Source organism: Mirounga angustirostris, unplaced genomic scaffold (genome assembly GCF_029215605.1).
Source record: "Mirounga angustirostris isolate CCGP_5_RB_7025 unplaced genomic scaffold, mMirAng1.0.hap1 SCAF_2, whole genome shotgun sequence".
NCBI lineage: Eukaryota > Metazoa > Chordata > Mammalia > Carnivora > Phocidae > Mirounga > Mirounga angustirostris.
In genome coordinates, this window is record NW_026991710.1 from 125,438,898 (window position 1) to 125,461,164 (window position 22,267).

General features: G+C 35.1%; 1 protein-coding gene across 1 annotated transcript in view; it reads right to left on the minus strand.

The window, feature by feature from the left end:
* LOC135363545 (IQ domain-containing protein M-like) overlaps positions 1-22,267 on the minus strand; it is a 253,447-nt gene that overhangs the window by 120,493 nt on the left and 110,687 nt on the right. Inside the window, exon 5 of the mRNA XM_064584030.1 lies at positions 264-425. Coding sequence (XP_064440100.1) covers positions 264-425 — 162 coding nt within the window. The remainder of the gene's footprint in view (positions 1-263; positions 426-22,267) is intronic.

Genomic DNA, 22,267 nt, shown 5'->3' on the forward strand with positions numbered 1-22,267 from the left:
TCAATTTGGTTCCTGCAGTCCAATGTCTCTCATGGTTTGTGTCCCTCTCTGATTTCTTCCCATTCAATTTTCCCTCCCTTCCACTATGGTCCTCCGTGCTAAAATAGCCACTTTTTAAATTGCAGGCATAATACTTAAGAACTGAAATGAGTACTCTATAGGGTCTATGTATTACCCTACATCATCTAAGTGACAAATAAGAGTTCTAAAAAGAGTCATTTCTTCTATATTATAAAAAGAAATAATAAGATTCAGCATCTTACCTATATATCTATAACCTTCTTCACCATTTACTACTGGTCTCAGCCAAGTTGACCTAAGCCGTATATTATTACGCACATGGGCACCTTGAGGAGGATAGAGTGTAAATAGCATTTCAATCGCATTGAACTTCTTGATGAGTTCAGAATATTTCTCATGGTCTTCTGTAAAAAAAAAAAAAGAGAGAGAGAATATTAAAAAATTTTTAAATTTTAGACATTTTTGTCTAATGTGTTTCTTGTAAGTGATGCAACATTAAAAACTATTTAATAATTTGAATGCTAATGGCTATGTTGACAACGTGGGTTTTCTTTAGCCAAAGGTACTTCACCAACAATCTTACTGTTCAGATAATTCCCAGCAAAAATTAAGGAGTAAGGGATTTACAAATATCGTCTTCAAACACTGTAAGTTTAAAGCAGTATTGTTAATAGGTATAGTAAAAAGTAAGGTAACCAATGAACAGCATTCATATTATACATAACATAACCATATATATTTTTAATTGCCAGTAAACAATGAAATCAAATTAATCTGACAAAAGTGTGGACTAAACATAGAGTTCCCCAAAGTGGAATGACTGAATTAATATTTCTAAGCTATGGTCTATAGGAAAATATAATGATACATATACAAATACTTATATACCACTTACTATATGCAAGGAATTGTTCCAAATGCTTTTAAACATTAATACAGTTAGTTTTCATAAAACATCTATAAGGCATATCCTATTATTATTTCCATTTTACATGAAGAATTTGAGGCCCAGAGAAATTAAATAACTTGCCTAAATCTTGCAGTCTATAAATGATGCAATTAGGCTTTGGATTATCTAAGGAAGCTCTGATTTGCAAACAAATGATTATCAACCAAACATAACCTGCATTAACTAGTAGATGAGGAAACAAGAATTCAAAATTAATTTGAACTGTAGAGTGAAAAATCTTTGGTTATGGACCCCGGGCCTCCACTTTGCAACTTCAGTTTTCAGTTGATAAGCCAGTGCCTAAGATTCAATAAGACAGTCTCCTGAGGAATGAATTCAAAGTGACTCTACCTAGAAACATTTCAAAGAAAAAAGAAATACTGATGTAAATCTTCATTTATAACCCTGTTGCATTTTTTCTTTCCTTCCTAGTTTCCTTTCTTTCTTCTTATATTCCTTTTTTTTGTTAAATAGCATATTTTGTGGTATAGTAAGTATATGACATAATGCTTAACCAACTGAGCCACCCAGGCGCCCCAGTATATGACATAATGCTTAACTGATTAAGAAAGTAGATTTGTTGGTGGGCTGTGTGCCAGGTATCAATCTATTACCTCATTCCTAATCCACCTGTCACTGTCCTGCTTGTGAGACTAGAACACTTCTTTGCCATAAGGCACAATTTTAAGCATCTTCCACAGAGAGCCAAGAAGGGAACTAGATGGTTAAGGGGCTCTTCCTGGTTCTGGGTACTTCTTTCTGTTGGCTCTTACAGTGCACAGTAGCCAGAAGTGTAGGGCACTTTCTGGGGGTGTCCCCTGGAACCACCCCCCACTACATGCACACACACTGGGAGCTTCTTACCAAGTTCATAGTGCAGCACCTTCCACAGTGTGACACCTCCCTATGGACAGTTCCCCAAGAACCCCAGAAAGTGGCTTTCCTATGAGTTCCCCTAGCCTGCTACCTCAGTGAACTTTTCTGCCATTTGCTGGGCCACAGCTCTGCCCTCTCCAAGATGTGGCTCCACGGTGGTGGGGGTAGGGTGAAGGTAGAAGGTCTCCTTTAAAATTTGTTCTTTCTGGGATGCCTGGGTGGCTCAGTTGGTTAAGTGCCTGCCCTCAGCTCAGGTCATGATCCCAGGGTCCTGGGATCGAGTCCCACATCGGGCTTCTTGCTCAGCACGGAGTCTGCTTCTGCCTCTGCCTGCTCTGCCTGCCACCCCCCCTCCTTGTGCTTTTCCCCTCTCTGACAAATGAATAAATAGAAATCTTTAAAAAAATTTTTTTGTTCTTTCCTTAGGTGCCCTGCCTCAAACCTAGGAGTACCAGCCACTCCCTACATGTGCTCTTCCCAATTCTTTAGAGTTATTTTTACCCCTTAGTAGCAGATCATAATTAATAATTCTTTACATTAAATTCTTCCTGCTCAAATTACTGTGTAGTTTCTATTTCCTAATTGGACCCCACTTGATATAGACAGACCTGAGCCCTAATGTTCAAATCATCATTAACAGGCTGTGAAATATTACACAAATCAGTTTACCTTCAGGTGATAATATTGTTCTCATAAAATTGTTGTTAGGATAATCCTAACATTTAAGTGATATAAGATATATAAAGCATTTATATGGTACCATGTCTATATGTACTAGATTAATGTGTTATCAATTTTCATCTAGTATTATTTCAATAATAGAAATGATGAGAGAGTCAGAAAAAAATATGTTATTGCATCTTTCAATTATACACATATATTAGGGACTTTTCTGCCTCCTTTTAAAAGGGAAAGTTCAAAATTGTTCCCTTGTAACTAACAAACAAACAAAATAAACAAAAACTCTTCCTCACATATGCTCACATATGTGAACAGATTATGTATAGATTTTTTTTTAAAAAAAGATTACATTTAGATTTAGAATTATATAGGCGATATCTATGTCAACATCTGCCAACATCATCTGTCAAGAGCAGAGAGGAAGCTGGAACTATTATAAAGCAGTGCTGAAGCGTGAACCTGCCTTAGTTTTTCACTCAATCATACTTCTTCAAGAAGTTGAGAGGGGAGCTCCTCAGGCAGGGGGTTACCTTCCGAGTGGTAAGGGAGGCTAGGGATGAAGCACTGCATCATGAGAAATCACACAGCTAAATAAAATACAATGCTGAAGTTTTCCATGATAGACAAGATAAGGAAACAAAATAGATCAGAGTCTCTCTTTGAAACCATAAAGAAAATTAAAGTAGGAAAAACTAGCAATAACCGCAGCTATTTAGTGTGAAAAGATAGAATTGCACTTAAGGTTTCTCCCCTCCCCAACATTTATATCTTTCTAACTCCTTTAATTTAAAAAAGGATGTTTAGTAACATTATTTGATAGGATTATGCTTATTAGTTTCAATAAAGTACTGTATTATCCTAAAAACAAATGTTTCCAATTTCAGGCAAAGTAAATGCCTTAAACTAAAATCTCAACAGCGGTAAAATGTATAACCGCCACTTTTTCTTACCAGCATATTCTGATTGAAGACTAAGCAGAAACACATGAAGTCAGTGGAATGTTGCACTTGCTAGGATAATAAGACAGTGCGAACTCTAACAGCAGACCCACATTTAAGGTTTCTAGCTCAGAGTTCTGCTAGTGTCACCATTTGCCATCAGGTAACACAAATGGAGGCTTGGAGCTTATATAAACAAGGCATTATGATTTTTGAATGATTGTACCTTCCTTCATAATATCAAAGTTGATTAGAGATAAACACTTCTAATTTTAGAAAGCATATAGCTTATAAAACGTGTTCTCTTTTTATTTTATTACATATGACATCCCAAGATTAAAAGTAGGAATTTAACTTTTGTTGCTGATATTGATAATTTTTGTTATTTATGGAGCATCTTCCTTTACTGCACTGCTAAGCCAGTATTAACACATTGGATTCAGATGTAGTGATACTGTTCTCAAAACTCAGAATAACAGTCCTTCCTTACCCCTTCCTCCCCAAGCTGTATATGTAGTAAAAATCTGAAGATCTTCCATGTATATGTCCTAGGTCTGTTTCTGTGGCAAAAGCCCACACAAAATTTCCATAACTCTATTGCTCCCAGGTCACCAAGTAGTTAATTATCTTCGGTAGAGATAGCAGTTGTTGACAGCAGAGGCTCTGCAGCTGAACTGCTTGGGTGTGAATCTGGATCTGCCATTTATGAGCTGTGTGACCTGAAGCAAGTTAGCTAACCTCTTTCCAGCTCAGTATCATAGTAAATCTGTCTACACTATAGTGTTGTTATGAGGACTACATGGGTTAATGTAAGTAAAGTCTTTAGAAGAATATCTAGTCTTTAGAGGAACACCTAGCCTATAGCCAGCATTATTTAAGCATTAGTTATTACTATCATTATGATGACCTCCATTTAACAGATGCTGGTATAGCCTCTATCCTATTAAGATAATGACAGCAGTTTCCTGTCTCTTCCTCCATCTTGCTTGCTTGTGGGTGGGTGGAAGAAAGGAAGCCATTGCCTTTTCTGGTCACTCCTACACTGTTTTGGATGCTCTAAAGGTCAGTGGTTCCTACTGGATGCTGATCAGAAGTTTTGGTTAATTGGTCATTTGTGGGCTACTAATTGGTGTTATGGTGGTCTTCTTTGTTATTATTATTATCATTAACAATATTTTGTTGGATCTAACACATTACAGATGTTGAGGGCCCCATCAATTTACACACCGCTAAGAAATATAAAGGACTAGAAATTTAACTATGGCATACCATTGATTATAAGACATAGCTTAATTTCAGATACACTAAAATATGAAAGTATATATCTTAGAGTTAACAAAATGTGACAAAATCAAGAAACCCAGTCACTTAATTGAGAACTCCACTTAGCTAACGAATAGGCATCTCAAAGTCTATATGCCAAAACCTGTCCTGTGCCAGGGTTTCTTGTCTCAGTAAATAGCATCTATCTTTTTTTTTTCTTTCATGTAGATAGAAGTGTTTTCTTTTTTTTTAATGTGTACAGTTTAATGAGTTTAGCAAATGTTTACAGCTATATCATCCAAACCCCTATCAAGATACAGAGCATGTTACCACCCCAGAAAGATCCCTGATACCCATTTCTGGTTAACCTCCCTCCCCTTCAAAGGCAACTGTCATTCTGCCATCTAGCTTTACAGTTTTAGTATATTCTTTTTTTTTTTAATTCAATTAGCCAACACATAGTACATCATTAGTTTCAGATGTAGTGTTCAACAATTCATCAGTTGTGTATAACACCCAGTGCTCATCACATCATGTGTCCTCCTTAATGCCCATCACCCAGTTACCACATCCCCCCACACACCTCCCCTCCAGCAACCGTCAGTTTGTTTCCCATAGTTAAGAGTCATTCATGGTTTGTCTCCCTCTCTAATTTCTTCCCATTCAGTTTTCCCTCCCTTTCCTTACAGTCCTCTGCACTGTTTCTTATATTCCACATATGAGTGAAACCATATGATAATTGTCTTTCCCCGATTGATTTATTTCACTTAGCATAATAACCTCCAGTTCCATCCACATCAGTGTAAACAGTAGGTATTCGTCATTTCTGATGGCTGAGTAATACTCCATTGTATATATACACCACATCTTCTTTATCCAGTCATCTGTCGATGGATATCTGGGCTCCTTCCACAGTTTGGCTATTGTGGAACTAACATCTAGCTAATGGTAGAATCTAGAAAAAATTATCACCTATGTCGACACAAACAACTTAGTCTCCTAAATAGTCTTCCTGGCCCTTCCAATCTTATCTCTAAACAGCAGCCACAGTAATATTTTTAAAATATATTTTTTATAAATTTTCCTGTTCAATGGTTTCCTGATGCTCTTTTTGTTTGTTTTAATTGGTGATTTTTTTAAATTTCTTTTCTTTTCTTTTATTATGTTATGTTAATCACCATATATTACATCATTAGTTTTTGATGTAGTGTTCCATTATTCATTGTTTGCGAATAACACCCAGTGCTCCATGCAGTACATGCCCTCTTTAATACCTATCACCAGGCTAACCCATTCCCCCCACCCCCCTCCCCTCTAGAACCTTCAGTTTGTTTCTCAGAGTCCATAGTCTCTCATGGCTCATCTCCCCCTCCGATTTCCCCCCTTCATTTTTCCCTTCCTACTATCTTCTTCTTTTTTTTTTTTCTTTTAACATATACTGTGTTATTTGTTTCAGAGGTACAGGTCTGTGATTCATCAGTCTTACACAATTCACAGCGCTAACCATAGCACATACCCTCCCCAGTGTCCATCACCCAGTCACCCCATCCCTCCCACCCCCACTACTCCAGCAACCCTCAGTTTGTCTCCTGAGATTAAAGAATTCCTCAAATCAGTGAGATCATATGATACATGTCTTTCTCTGATTGACTTATTTCACTACCCTCTAGTTCCATCCACGTCGTTGCAAATGGCAAGATTTCGGGTTTTTCTGATGGCTGCATAATATTCCATTGTGTGTGTGTGTGTGTGTGTATACATATACATACATACCACATCTTCTTTATCCATTCATCTAATGATGCTCTTAAAATAATGTCAGCTCTTTACTATGTTCTAACAGATTCTTAACATTCTGGCCCTGCCGCCACCTCCATCTCTAACAACCTTGGCTTTCTTTCAGTTTCATAAATACACCTTGCTTCCCCCTGTTTCAGAATGTTTGCTCAAGATGTTCTGCCTGCCTGGCATGTTCCCTTCTCCTTCCCTCCATTACCTCAGTAACTTCTATACCTTCTTCATGTCTCTCCCGAGAGTCTCCTGTGACTATCACCAGACTAGATCAATATAAGATCCCAGAGTTATTGTTCTCTGCATGTTTTCTCTATTATGGTTACTGAAGTTTGTAATTATATTTATATTACTATTTGATTAAAATCTGTGTCCCTCACAAGACTTTTAGCTCCAGGTAGGCAAGGTCCATGGCTGTTAGCTAACGCACTCACTGTATCTCCTATCACCTGGGAGTGTCTCATACTTACAAAGGGTCAATAAAAGGCTTTTAAATTAAATAAATAAAACAATAACTGATAGTATTTGGGGGGAGCTTAGCATGTGGATGCCGGTGTGCTAATAAGCCAGTTATATACATTAACTAATTTAATCCTAAAAGCACATATATTTAACCTGCTGACAACCCTCTGAGTTTCATATTATAATACTCATATCACATCTTCAGTTACTGAGGCAGAGGGAGGTTGCAGGGCATTTTCATGGCCTCACAGTTAATAAATAATGAAGCCAAGATCTACTCTTAATTGTCTCACTTCAAAGCCTGTCCTTTGAACGAGGATGCCAGACTAATTTAACACAGTGTTCCTGGTATCATGGGACTGTTAGTGGCCTCATGAATTGCTAGCCACCTGGTGGCCTCTCCTCTTAAAGCTGCCTTCCCATCTTTCTAACTCTTCAGCTGTCCCAGCACAGTCTGCTCGTCAGCACTGTGGCTTCTCTCACAGAGGCAGCAGCTCATAGCTCTTTTCAGGCAGTTTTCTGCGTTGGTCTTCTCACAAGAACTTATTTTATAGGGGATATTGATGATCTCTCAGGTCAACACCAGTATTCATCAACTGATTAAAACCCTCTTAGTGTGCTAAGGATGTAAGCTAGCATAAAATCCCAGTGTGACCTCCTTAGCCTCCTCCAGTATTCCCCTGCCTCTAAGATAAGTGAGCTTCCTTATGTTCAAAATTTATACTAGATGTGAATTTTCAGAGAACCCCAAAATGCCCCCTCCCTTTCTCTCCCAAACAGGGCACTGAGTTATTGAGAGCTCATTGCTTCCCTCTTGAAGAGCCTGAATCTGAATATTTAAGGCACTGGTTCCCAGACTTGTACACAGTGATTTAAAAAAAAAAAAAAATTATAAATGGGATCTTACTAACTTGAGTTTATTTGTGTTTGGCAAATATTCTGGTTTCATGGTTATTTTAACATTATTTCATGGTTTTAAAAGCATCATGTATTCATGATAGGAAACTTTGGAAATACAAAAAAGCATAAGGAATAATTATTACTTTCAGTATGTGCCAACTCTAATCCCATATGCATAATTTTTATTCTCCCACAACCCCAAAGAAACCACAATAGAGCATAAGTAGTTAATAGGACACTTGGTGGCAGATCACTCCTAGATCAAATAAATATTAAAATATTTCTATTAAAAATAACAAGCTGAGAAGATACTTTAAAAAACAAAATATTAAAAATTTTAAATTGGTAGAATGCAAAAGGTATATGTGATCTGAAGAGAAACCAGAGGATAGCCCAAATGTCCATCAACTGATGAACAGATAAAGAAGATGTGGTACACATGCGTGTGCACGCAGACACACACACACACACACACACACACAATGGAATATTACTCAGCCTTCAAAAAATGAAATCTTGCCATTTGCAATGACATGGATGGAGCTAGAGTGTATCATGCTAGTGAAATAAGTCAGTCAGAGAAAGACAAATACCATACACTCTCACTTATAGGTGGAATTTAAGAAAGGAAACAGATGAACATATGGGAAGGGGGAAAAGAAAAAAGGGAGAGAGGGAAACAAGCCATAAAAGACTCTTAGGATAGGGTTGATGGATAGAGGTGGGTAGGTAATGGGTATTAAAGAGGGCACTTGTCATGATGAGCACTGGGTGTTGTATGTAAGTGATGAATCACTGAATTCTACTCCTGAAACCAATATTGTCACTGTATGTTAACTACCTAAAATTTAAATTAAAAAATTTTTTTAAAAAGATTAAAGACCCCAGAGAGAAAAAAAAATTTTTAATTGGGAAAGAGACTTAAAGTTGTCAGCTTTACATAAAAAGTAAGAATGATACAAACACAGTGATTTGAAGGGGTACATGCAATCCAATGTTTATAACAGCAATGTCTACAATAGCCAAACTATGGAAAGAACCCAGATGTCCATGGACAGATGAATGGATAAAGAAGATGTGGTACATATATACAATGTAATATTACTCAGTCTACAAAAAGAATGAAATCTTGCCATTTGCAATGATGTGGATGGAACTAGAGGGTATTATCCTAAGTGAAATAAGTCAGAGAAAGACAAATACCATATAATTTAACTCATATGTGGAATTTAAGAAACAGAACATAGGGGAAGGGAAGGAAATATAAAATAAGATGAAAACAGAGAGAGGCAAACCATAAGAGACCCCTTTTTAAATTTATTTAAGCTCCTTTTATTTATTTATTTGACAGAGAGAGAGAGCAGCAGCAGAGGGAGAGGGAGAAGCAGACTCCCTGTTGAGCGGGAGCCTGATGTGGGACCTGGTCCCAGGACCTTGGAATTAGGACGTGAGCTGAAGGCAGACGCTTAACCAACTGAGCCACCGAGGCACCCCATAAGAGATTCTTAACTATAGGAAACAAACTGAGGGTTGCTGGAGGGGAGGTGGTGGGGGGGAGGGGGTAACTGGGTAATGGGCATTAAGGAAGGCAGTTGAAGTAATGAGCCTTGAGTGTTATATGCAACTGATGTATCACTAAATTCTACCTCTGAAACTAATAATACATTATGTTAATTAAATTGAATTTAAATTAAAATTTTTTAAAAGAAGAATAAAAAGAAAGATCATCTATTATCATAATTGTCCCTTTCTGTAATTATTATTAAAGGCTATTTTAACACTAAAAATGCAAGAGTAACACAATCTCAGATGAAAAAACAGTATTTACATTGAATGATGAGAAACTTGAGCTTCTAAGATTTTCTTCCTAATGGGCTTGTCCTCAACACAAATCCCAGCACAGACTCAAATAGGGCATGTGTATAAATCGTTAAGTTCAAGACCAGTCCTAAGTGTATCAGGGAGAGTTAGGGGGCTAACAAAGCTTCACTAGTGACCCTCGGTTATTAAACCAGAATGGCAGACCTTGTTATTGAAGTCAATTATTAACAAATATTTTAAGTATGGATAGAAATAGCCTACCCTTTACCTTTGCCCAGTAACTGCACTACTATGTATCTCAATTTATCACCAAGGTAAAAGTACACTTTAAAGCCTTCCTACAAACACAAAGTTCACAAGCTAAAAGCAATGGTGATAGTGGAGGTTCTCTTCCTTTGAGAATATTATGCTCTCATTGAAATGCTAATTTATCTCTCATGTGCGACTGACCAGTCATGGGAGGTTTCTGTATGGGATCATCAAATATGAGTTTAAACACCGATGGTGGAACTGCCTACAACCTACTGTAGGTGACCAATCTCTAAATGTTGTAAATTTAATATCTTGTCACTGCCACAGCACTTACTTTGTTTTCATTTTCTTTGACTTGAAATAAGTGAATGTCATACTTTTCATCATGCCATTTTTATCTAAGCTTTTTCTATTTATTAGTAAATTTAAGAGAAGGATACCAATTTATCAGTGTAAAAATTATTTATGTCTTGAACAAGGGAAATGAATCTAAAGCATCCCCATTCTTAAATTAATGAAACTTTCTTAAATTTAACTTCTTTTAAGAAATACAAGATTTTAATGATCATTAATGAAGAGCAGAACATTAAGATTCAAAACCGAAGGGCAAAATGGTTGAAGGCAGTCACACAATATGCCACTGGATGATATAGCAGTAAAAATAAATGCAAGGGCTGTTGATCTTTCATATCATAGTTAAATACTGTTATTACTCACCTTAAAGAAAAGCAAAAATGTTCACTAACACTTGACTGAGAAGTAAAGAATACAAAATAAGGACATGCATCAATTAAAAATTTGTTAAAGTCTAGGCAAATATTAATTTAAAAATTGTTAAAATATAACAAATATTACTACTTTTAAATCCCCTCTGTTTATGAAAACAGGCACATATTGTGAATTTTACCAGAATGTTCTTTACTACATAATTCAAAGGTTACTGTGTCCTTAATATATCTTTATAAATCCAATAAAAATTCTATTATAAAATAGGAAATTATGGAATTGCAGCCATTGGATTACTTAATATTCAAAGTACAGTTATTTCAAAAGGTTCACTTCTGCAGTGGAAAAAACAGAGTTCATAAAGAAATATGCTCACATTTTAATTTTATTTCCATTTTATTTTTACTTTTTAGACTTAAAAGCAAATTCAATACATTTTCAAGTATTTGATAAAGAAAGCTAAAAGACTCTTCCTTTTTCTGTCTTCATGAAATTTAGATAAAAACACAGATCATAATACCATACATGAATTATATAGCTACATAAAACAAAATAACTTTGGTTAATAATTCCAATAGAATTATAAGGATTTCTAATGAGGGACATTTTCTTTCTTCTAAAGCCTATGTAAAAAAAAAAAAAAGGTATGTTAAAACCTAAAATAAATTGCTAAGGAAAAGCTCAAGATAAATTTGTATTTTTAAAAAAAGCATCGTTATTCAACATCAAAGAGTAAGATAACTTCACATCTAAAAACCTGAAATAAAATAACATAAAAAACCCAACAGTATATTTAAATACTAATACCTAAGGAGGAACAAAGTTTTGGTTTTTTTTTTAAGTTTCTATTTATTTATTTATTTATTTATTTGAGAGAGAGAGAGAGAGAGGGAGAGAGAGTATGAGCAGGGGGAGGGGCAGAAAGACAAGCAGATTCCCCGCTGAGTATGGAGCCCTGTGGGGGCTCAATCCCAGACCCTGAGATTCTGACCTGTGCTGAAGTCAGATGCTTAACTGACTGAGCCACCCATGTTCCCGAAGGAGGAGTAAAGATTTAAGTTGGGAATGAGATAGATCAAGTAAAATGTAAATTATTTCAATAGATGTTGAAAAGGTATTTAATAAAACTAAAAAAAAAAAAAAAACCTCTTCATAAAGACATCTAGTAAACTTGGAAGAGAAGAATACTTAACTAAAACAAGCATTAGCAGTACATAATAACATTAAAATTAATGAAAAACAGCAATGTCCATCATTATCATTATTATCTAATGTCTTAAAAGTTCTAGCCAATGCAAAAGTCAAGAAACAGATATAGGGTGCCTGGGTGGCTCGGTTGTTAAGCATCTGCCTTTGGCTCAGGTCATGATCCCAGGGTCCTGGGATCGAGTCCCACATTGGGCTCCCTGCTCCGCAGGAAGCCTGCTTCTCCCTCTCCCACTCCCCCTGCTTGTGTTTCTGCTCTCGCTATCTCTCTCTCTGTCAAATAAATAAATAAAATCTTTAAAAAAAAAAAAAACAGATATCATAAAGTCACATCCTAAATGAGAGATGCATAATTATGAAAAGTATCACATTATCATTATTTTCAGGGGAACAATTACATAATAATAAAATTCGACAAGATCAGCTGAAAACTATTATAATCTTAGCAAAATATGGCTACATATAATAATTAATAGTCATAAGAAAAACTTGCCAGAATGCATAATATAAAAAGAATATGATTCAGTAATTTTTAAAAATGACAATTAAAACAGCTGGGAAAAAAAGCCTATGTGTGTGTCCTTGTGTGTGACTGTCTATGTACTAGAAATAATGCAAACATTGTCTCATATATGATTGGGGTATTCTGGTTAATTTTAAGTATTCCATTTTAAAAATACACCTTTCTCTGAAAGTCTGAGTCTCTGGATGGCCAGATTAAATCCATTAACATGACTTTATTCTGACTAAAGACAAATGCTCCTCTCACCTTAATCTGAATGCTCTTACTTTGAGAGAACACAATAGCACAAAAAACTCTTAAAACTTAAGAGCACAATGGCAGTTTTTATTGAGCTCACCATACATAATTCAAAAGTTATTTCTTTTCACTTTCTTGAGAATATTTTAACAAAAATATTTAGCTCCTAGGTTGGAAGCATAGAAACTCCAAATAAGTGTAGTTACCTTAAATTATTACATTAAAAATTAATTAATAATTAATTAAATTAAATATGAATTACCCAATCTTCTTGTTTTTCTTTTTTTTTTAAGATTTATTTATTTGAGAGAGAGAGAACACGCCCACACGCATGAGCAGGGGGAGGGGCAAAGGGAGAGGGAGAGAATCTCCAAAAGACTCCCTGCTGAGCAGGGAGCCTGATTCCAAGCTCCATTTCACCACCCTGAGATCATAACCTGAGCCAAAATCGAGAGTTGGATATTTAACCAACTGAGCCACCCAGGCACCCCAAGACATTTTTTAATATACCAAATAGAAATACATTAACATCTTTAGTGAAACATTAAAATTCCCACAACCTCTAATAAATTTCAAGAATATTTGACAGAAACAATGAAATTCAGACCTAAATGAGAGAGAATATCTAGAGCTGATACAAACTTCTTCAGATCTTGGACTGAAAGGAAGAATCACGTTCCTCCATGACATTTTGAAGGAGTAACAAGACCTATCTGTGTATATGGAATATAGGAGAAGCAGAAAAAGTAACTGAGATATTCAGTTCCATTCCACACCTCAGAATGATACAGAGTTAGAGCCAAAAGAAGAAAGATTAATGTCTGTCTTACATGCCAAGTTCATTCACCCCATCCCAATGCCCCTTATGTCACAACCACTGATAGCATCAAGTCAAAGTACAAAAATCTCATCAGCTCCAAAGTCCCAAATTTCATCATCAAAATCATCTAAATTTGGTATGGGTTATACTCTGGGTATAAGCCATCTTGGGGAATAATTCCTCTCTATGTATAGACCTCTGAAATTTAAGAACACATTGTCTGCTCCCAAATTACGATGGTGAAACAAGCATAAGATAACAGCTAAGACATTTCCATTCAAAAGAAAGATAATGGGAAGATAAAAATAAGTGTTTTTGAAATCCAGCTGGATAAATTCCATTAGATTTCAAGGGCTGGAAATAATCCTCTGTGGTTTTCACCTCTGCCCTCTGAATCATCTTTCCCTTTTTCATGAAGGGTAGCATGGATTTGTAGCTGAGTAGTTTTATCACTGTTTCTTGCCTATATATTTCTGGGTGTCCAGTAGCCTTCTTCCATTTCATACTGTCTCTGTCCTTTTTGGTCCAAACTGACCAGGTTCTGCTGGTATAAAATTCTCAAGAACCTTGTGTTTCTCCCATGTATGTTACAGAGATTCACTCCATTAGACAAGAGGCTTCTCCACACATCCTTCCCAGAAAATTTCACCCCAATTTGTGACTTCTTCATAGATAACTGAGAGTTTCTATGAATCACACATTTTTTTTCTCTTTAAAGAACCTTTTTGTAATTAAATTGTATTTTTTTTTATCTTTCTGAGGTATTAGCAAAAGGTCATCCAGCCACACTCTTAGCATTTCCTTTAGAGCATGTTTTCCTATAGTGAACATCTTAATTTAGCATCTTTCACAATTTGAGTAAGTTGAGAATTTCCCAAATAATCTATTTTTGGTTTCTTTCTATTTAACAGCTTTTCTTTCAAATTAACCTCTTGCATTTTACAATAAGCTGCAAAAAGTAACCAGGCTACACTTTCAATTCTTTGCGTGGAAATCTCCTCAACTGAATGTTCCAGTCATAATGTACAAACTACTTTCTATATAACTATAGGACATAATTCCACTGAGCTTTCTGCCACTATATAACAAGGATCTCCTTTCCCCTAATTTCTAATAATGTGTTCCTCACTTCTTTTTGAACCCTCAGTAGCAGTATTTTTAACTTCTATATTTCCACCAATAGTCTGTGATTTAGATATTCTCTCAGGTGATTTAGATTTTCTCTACCATGCTTCTCACTTCCTTCTGAGTCCTTATTAACAGAATCACTAACCTCCATAATTCTATTGTCTGTCTGTTCAAGGCAATCCAGACTTTCATTATTGGAGTCCTCAATATTCTTCTAGCCTCCACCAACTGCCCAGTTCTACATTTTAATATAATCTTTATCAGTCAGTGTTAAACTAGAGAGGCAGAACTAGTAGGAGATATACATTAAGAGATGTGTTGTTTATACACTTGTGACTGGGTAGACAAGTCCCAAATCCATAGAGCAGACCATCGAGAAGGGCAGGCTGGAATTCTTGGGCATGGCTGAAGACACTATCCACAGGTAGAATTTCTTCTTCAGGGAGGTCTCAGCTGTGTTTTAAAAGCCTGCTAATTGATTGTATCAGGCCTGCAGAGATTACCTAGGATAATCTCCCTTACTTAAAGTCAACCAATTATGTACTTCAAACATATCTATAAAATACCTTTGTAGCAAAATCTACATTAGTGTTTGATTGAACAAGTGGGAACTGTAGCCTAGTCAAGCTTACACATCAAAAAGACCATGGCAATCTTAATGAACTTAAGGATATACAAAGTAGACTTTTGGAACCTAAATCACTTCCAACAGGTGGTAATAGACAGCTTCAGTTTTTCCAAAACAAAAGTCAACAAAGAAAGAAAAAAAACTTAAAAGTTCTGAGAAAAGGTGTAATCCAAGAGTTTTAAGTGAAGCCAAGTATAAAGATACAAAAAACATTCTCAGGAAATACAGCCCCCACAACCTCTTCCTGGAATAAAACAAAACAAAACAATAAAATACCGTATTTTGTTAAAATAGAGCCAAATAAAATTGAATCAAAACAAAGAACTAAAGAATGGAGAAGCTCATGGTAAAATATTAAGGAAGGGAAGAAGGAAGGGAAATATTGAATCCATTTAAATATGTAGAACCACAGGCCAACCAACTGCAGGACTATAGAAAAGGTACATATGTTAGAAACCTTGAAAATATTTGCAAAAATCATAAGATATATTTTTAAGATTGGAAGATGTTTGAGAGAAGTAAAAGGAAGCTTACTTTTCTCATTTTATTGGGAGGATATCAATAGAGGATTTTGATAAGTTAGGAAATACTTTAAGTATTTACATTTCTTAAAGTATTCTTTAAAAGGACCAAAACCAATGCAGAATAATCTCTGATAAAACTAAACTCCCAGTGGATAACATACATGTATTTTATCCAGATACACTGCTGCTTCTAACAATTTAGAGATTTGGTTACCAATGAAAAGGGGAAAGACCACACATATATACATTTAACTGTCTTTCCTCATTCTCCAAATTAATTAAAGGCATTTGGAAAGAAACTCTCATGGGATACTTTTCCTATAGATACATAAATAGCACTCTTAAAAGTTGAAAATAGAGCTACCATATGATCCAGCAATTGCACTACTGGGTATTTACCCCAAAGATACAAAAGTAGGGATCCGAAGGGGTACGTGCACCCCGATGTTTATAGCAGCAATGTCCACAATAGCCAAACTGTGGAAAGAGCCAAGATGTCCATCGACAGATGAATGGATAAAGAAGAGGTGGTATATATATACAATGGAATATTATGCAGCCATCAAAAGGAATGAGATCTTGCCATTTGCAATGACGTGGATGGAACTGGAGGGTATTATGTTGAGTGAAATAAGTCAAACAGAGAAAGACATGTATCATATGATCTCACTGATAGGAGGAATTCTTAATTGCAGGAAACAAACTGAGGGTTGCTGGAGTGGGGGGTGGGGTGGGAGGGATGGGGTGACTGGGTGATAGACACTGGGGAGGGTATGTGCTCTGGTAAGCGCTGTGAATTGTGCAAGACTGTTGAATCTCAGATCTGTACCTCTGAAACAAATAATGCAATATATGTTAAGAAAAAAAAAAAGAAGAAGAAGGTAGTGGGAGGGGAAGAATGAAGCAGGGGAAATCGGAGGGGTAGACAAACCATGAGAGACGATGGACTCTGAAAAACAAACAGGGTTCTAGAGGGGAGGGGGGTGGGAGGATGGGTTAGCCTGGTGGTGGGTATTGAGGAGGGCACATTCTGCATGGAGCACTGGGTGTTATGCACAAACAATGAATCATGGAACACTTCATCTAAAACTAATGATGTAATGTATGGGGATTAACATAAGAATAAAAATAAATAAATAAATAAATAAATTACTGGATAAATAGCACTCTTAATATAGACTTATATCATTTTATGCTGTTTTCTAGATCAGAGTAAACATTTATCAATCAGGTTAACTAATAATTGTATTTAGAAGAAAAGTTCTATGATGTTTAGATATGGATAAGCAGCAAAATTCCAGTGTTTTGTTCATGTTGTTTCTTGGAAATATAAGACAACTTGGGTTATTTCCCCTTAGGTTTTTCCACAAGAGCAAGATTAATTGCTTGAATAAAGATAAGCTTATTACATAACTTATAAATGTGCATGCAATTCACTGTGCTGTATTTAATTTCTTTCATAGGATAACAAGCTTAAAGGATAAAGTAAATTAGAGACCTGCTATCTTTCTATTTTAATGGGGCTCTAAAGAAGACTTTGTAAAAAAAATTATATGGAAACTAAAGAAAAACAGATTAGCAGGCACTAAGATCAAATGGATTGGCAGAAATAATAAACAGATTGTTTTTAGTGGTCCATGGCAAATTGACAAGACATATTAGTTAAATTGATAACAAATATGAGCCTAACATATTGTATTATCTTGAAGAAAAGGGGAAAAAGTTAATGTAACATAGTTCAGAAAATGCTCTGGAATAATCTTCAGAAATAATACAAAGTAAAGAAGAAAAGAGATGAATTTGACTACATTAAAATTAAAAACTACTGTTTGTCAAAAGACCATCTTTCCCCTTAACATCCACTCCCTTTTGGGTTGGAAATACCCTTTGTAAGTATCACTAAGTATACTAACGTGGTACATAGTACACTGCAATTAGATCACATTCACAATGTTCATTTCTTACCTTTAACCTTAAAGTACAGTCAAGAGACAGTTTGTTGACAACTAGCTCCTCCCTGTGAATAATATAACCTGGAAACAGACCTTCAGGAGAACTTTTTTTCTATGCTTCAATGAAGTTTTCTTCTTGGCTCAAAAATTAGCATTAACTAGACATAAGTGACTGAGAGAATAGTGGCTAAAAGGTCACCATGACTGTCAAGGTAGGGTAAAATCTGCATTCCTGCAAAAGCTCATGTAGCTATGTGTATCTTTGTGTTTAAATATGTGTATTCATATAAATCTCTGAGTCTTAGACTCCTTAACAGATGACATAGAGTATGTAAATAGTTATTTCTAATATGCATTCTCAAACTTCTTAGTTTATACATATTTGATACTCCAGGTATCCAATTTCAAAATTAGAATTGAAATCAGTATTTTAAACCAGCCATCTGGTGGTTAAAAATATGATCCTAATAAAAGAAAACAATAAGATAAAATATATAGCCTCACTTTTGGGTCAAAATGATAAATTACAGGGACCTAATTTAATAGTCCTGCTAAATGCTGTCTATGCTTAGGGTAATTGTTCCCATTATTGGGTAGTCACACAAGAAGGTTTTTTGAGTTTAGCATTTTTATCGTACTATTACTCTCTGCATCCCTTTCATAACAGGCTAACAGCTGTATCTCCAATGATTTACCCTAAAATTTTGGAGTTTGATTCAGATTTTTAAAGGAAGGTTTATGTTTCAAGCATCATCAACATGTTTTACCTAGGATGGCAGTTGGGAATAATAACAGAATATCTTTTCTTTCTTTTTTAATTTCTGAGTAATACAGCTACCCATCATTTAGGTTGTCACATAATCTGTGACTGATCTGGATTTTTTAAAAAAAAATGTTTTTCCCCTAAATGGACCCATGAAAAGATGCTCAACATCACTAATTATCAGGGAAATGCAAATCAAAACTACAATGAGATATAATCTCACACCTGTCAGAATGGCTAAAATCAAGAACACAAGAAACAACAAATGTTGGCAAGGATGTGGAGAAAAAAGAAACCTTTGTGCGCTATTAGTGGGAATGCAAACTGGTGCAGCCACTGTGGAAAACAGTATGAAGGCTCCTCAAAAAATTAAAAATAGAGCTACCATATGATCCAATAATTCCACTCCTGGGCATTTACCCAAAGAATACAAAAACACTAATTTGAAAAGATATATGCACCCCTATGTTTATTGCAGCATTTTTTATAATAGCCAAATTATGGAAGCAGTCCAAGTGCCCATCAATAGATGAGTGGATAAAGAAGATGTGAGACAGATATATATAAAAAACATGGATGGATCTAGAAGGTCTGTTTTACTTAGCAAGTGAAATAAGTAATCCAGAGAAAGACAAATACCATATGACTTCACTCATTTGTGGAACTGAGAAACAAAACAAAGAAAAAAGAGGCAAATAGAAAAACAGATTCTTAAATATAGAGAACAAACTGATTGATGGTTACCAGAGGAGAGGTGGGTGGGAGGGATAGGTGAAATAGGTGATGGGGGATTAAGACTACACTTATCATGATGAGGAATGAGTAATATATAAAGTTATTGAATCACTTTATTTTAAAAACAAAAAAAAAGAATCATACATATAATTTTTTAAAAAGATTAAATGAAATAATCCTTGTGAAGCACTTAAAATAGCACCTGGTACCTACCTAGTAAGCACTCAATGTTAGTTTTAGTACCATGTTCTCATATCTATGTTTACATGGAAAATGGATTTGAAATTACTTTTTTCTTGAACTTCCTCCAATATAAAAAATAAGTCTAAGGGTCTCTAATTTCCAAATGGTATACTATCTCTTTGTAAATAAAAGCATGCACAAAGTACCCCTACCAAAAAAAGAAAAAGTGTCCCACTATATTCCCATGAAATTTAGATCATTGTTGCAAACTAAAGAAATTTTCTATTTATTCCTCAGGAGTGTTGGCATGTATGCATTTTCACCAAAAGTCTTTGGACATTATTATATCTAACTTTCAGAGAAATCACCAAGAACTAAAAACAAATGTGATAATTATTTGTATTCTGACATGTAATATTTGGGATATAATTATCATATTACTGACTTAAAATACTAAAAATACAGTTCAATTTTTTTTTCTTTTATTATTTGTCATGAGAAATTTGGAATGAGCCATTCACATTCTCTTATTTTGTGACTCTTATAATCCCTGAAATATATTTATAATAAAGCTGCCTTTATAAAGGAATTCATTCTTGTGCAATGAAACAGAATGGATTCTTTGTGTCAAGCTGATTGGCCCATGAAATAATTGAATCTTTCTAATATGCTCCATTCAAAAGAACTAGCTGGCTTAAATATGAATAATACTTAAACTTTTGAACAATAATAGAGATCTGTATCAATGATAGATTTGTTTTTTTACAAAGTTTTTAAGATGCAAAGTATCATTTTATTGGACAGTAAATTGTACAGGAATGGGGGAAATTTTGATAAATTGTTATAGCAAACTGAAACATGGAATTTTTTACATTGTACCAAGACCTTAATTTTAATAATCTCCGGAAGTGGTTGAAGGAAATAATGGCTCTGACACTTCTTTATCTAGATATAAATTTCATGTTAAACATTCAAATGAAAGACAGCATGCATTCTTTTAAATTGTACATATAAATGTATTTGTAAGAACCATTCATTTTAGTAGAATATTTCATAAAGAAATTTGGGGAAAATATACTGTTTTAGATTTCCTTAAAATCAGGCTAATCAGTAATAACTTCATAGAATAAGAATTAGAAGGCACAGGGGCACCTGGGTGGCTCAGTTGGTTAAGCGACTGCCTTCAGCTCAGGTCGTAATCCTGGAGTCCCTGGATGGAGCCCCGCATCCAGCTCCCTGCTCGGCAGGGAGTCTGCTTCTCCCTCTGACCCTCCCCCATCTCATGTGCTCTCTCTCTCTCTCTCTCATTCTCTCTCTCTCAAATAAATAAGTAAAATCTTTAAAAAAAAAAAAAAAGAATTAGAAAGCACAAAGATGGTTTATATTTTACATTTATTAGAGTGAAATTCGAATGTTGCTAAGAATGTTAATGCCCCAAAGCAAAATGTTAACACATAATGTTAAAATAGCAGAAATCTGGGGTGCCTGGGTGGCTCAGTGAATTAAATGTCTGACTCTTGGTTACGGCTCAGGCCATGATCTCAGGGTCATGAGATCCAGCCCCACATCGGGCTCTGTACTCAAGTGCTGAGTCTGCCTGAGATTCTCTTTCTCCCTCTCCCTCCCCTCTAACCCTCCCCTCACTCACACTTGCTCTCTCTCTCTCTCAAATAAATAAATAAAATATTTTAAAATAAATAATAAATAAATAAGCAGAAAACTAAAATAGCTCATTTTTTAATTGAGTAATTATTACATGCTAAACACTGTGCAAGGTATTAAAAATAAAAAGAGAGCAGAGTGGCACTTTCCTTCATGGACCTGATCATCTATCAGGATAGAAGATAAATAATAAAAAAGTAAATGAACAAATACATGCAAATTATTACTCATGTAACAAAGGGAAAAGCATAGTGATGTGACAAAACATAATATGGTGGGTAGTAGAAGAATTAACCACTTCAGCTAGGTTTGTAAAAAATGCTCTTACAAAGATTGAAAGCACAATAATATTTATAGGAATAAAAGTATCAAACACCAATAAGGTAAAATCCAAAATGTCTACCATGCAATACAAATTACCAGACATGAAAGAAACAGAATAGTACAACCTATACTGAGGTGAAAAGTCAATTGATCTATTGATAGAATCAATAGACATTAAAATGATTATTTTAACTATATTCCATATGTTCAAGAAGTTAAAAGAAAGATTAAACATGCAAAGTAGCAAACGAATGATATAATAAGGACTAGAATCAAGTATCTAGAGATGAAAACTACAATGTCTAAGATGAAAATTTCTTGATGGGATTAGTGGCAGATTATGCATTATATAAGAACAGTATTTGAAATTGAAAACATAGCTACAGAAACAATGCAAAATGGAACTGGGAAAGAATGAAAAATATACACAGAGTATCAGTTAGCTGTGGGACCAACTTCAAGCAGTCTAATACATGTGTAACTCAAGTCCCCTAAGGAGAAGAGCACAATAGGGAGAGAGAACAGAATATTTGAAGACATTTAAAGTTTTTTTTAAATTAAAATTAAATTTTAAAAATTCTCTAAATTTAAAGAAAACTAAATTCACAGGTCTCAGAAGCTCAATGAACCCAAAGCATAAGAAACATGAAGGAAATACACATAATCAAAATGGATGTGCAGAAAGGAGAACCCTCTTACACTGCTGGTGGGAATGCAAACTGATGTGGCTGCTGTGGAAAACAGTATGGAGGTTCCTCAAAAAGTTAAAAATAGAACTAACCTATGACCCAGCAATTGCACTACTAGGTATTTACTCAAAGGATACAAAAATACTGATTCAAAGGGACACATGAACACCAATGTTTATAGCAGCATTATCAACAATAGCAAACTTATGGAAG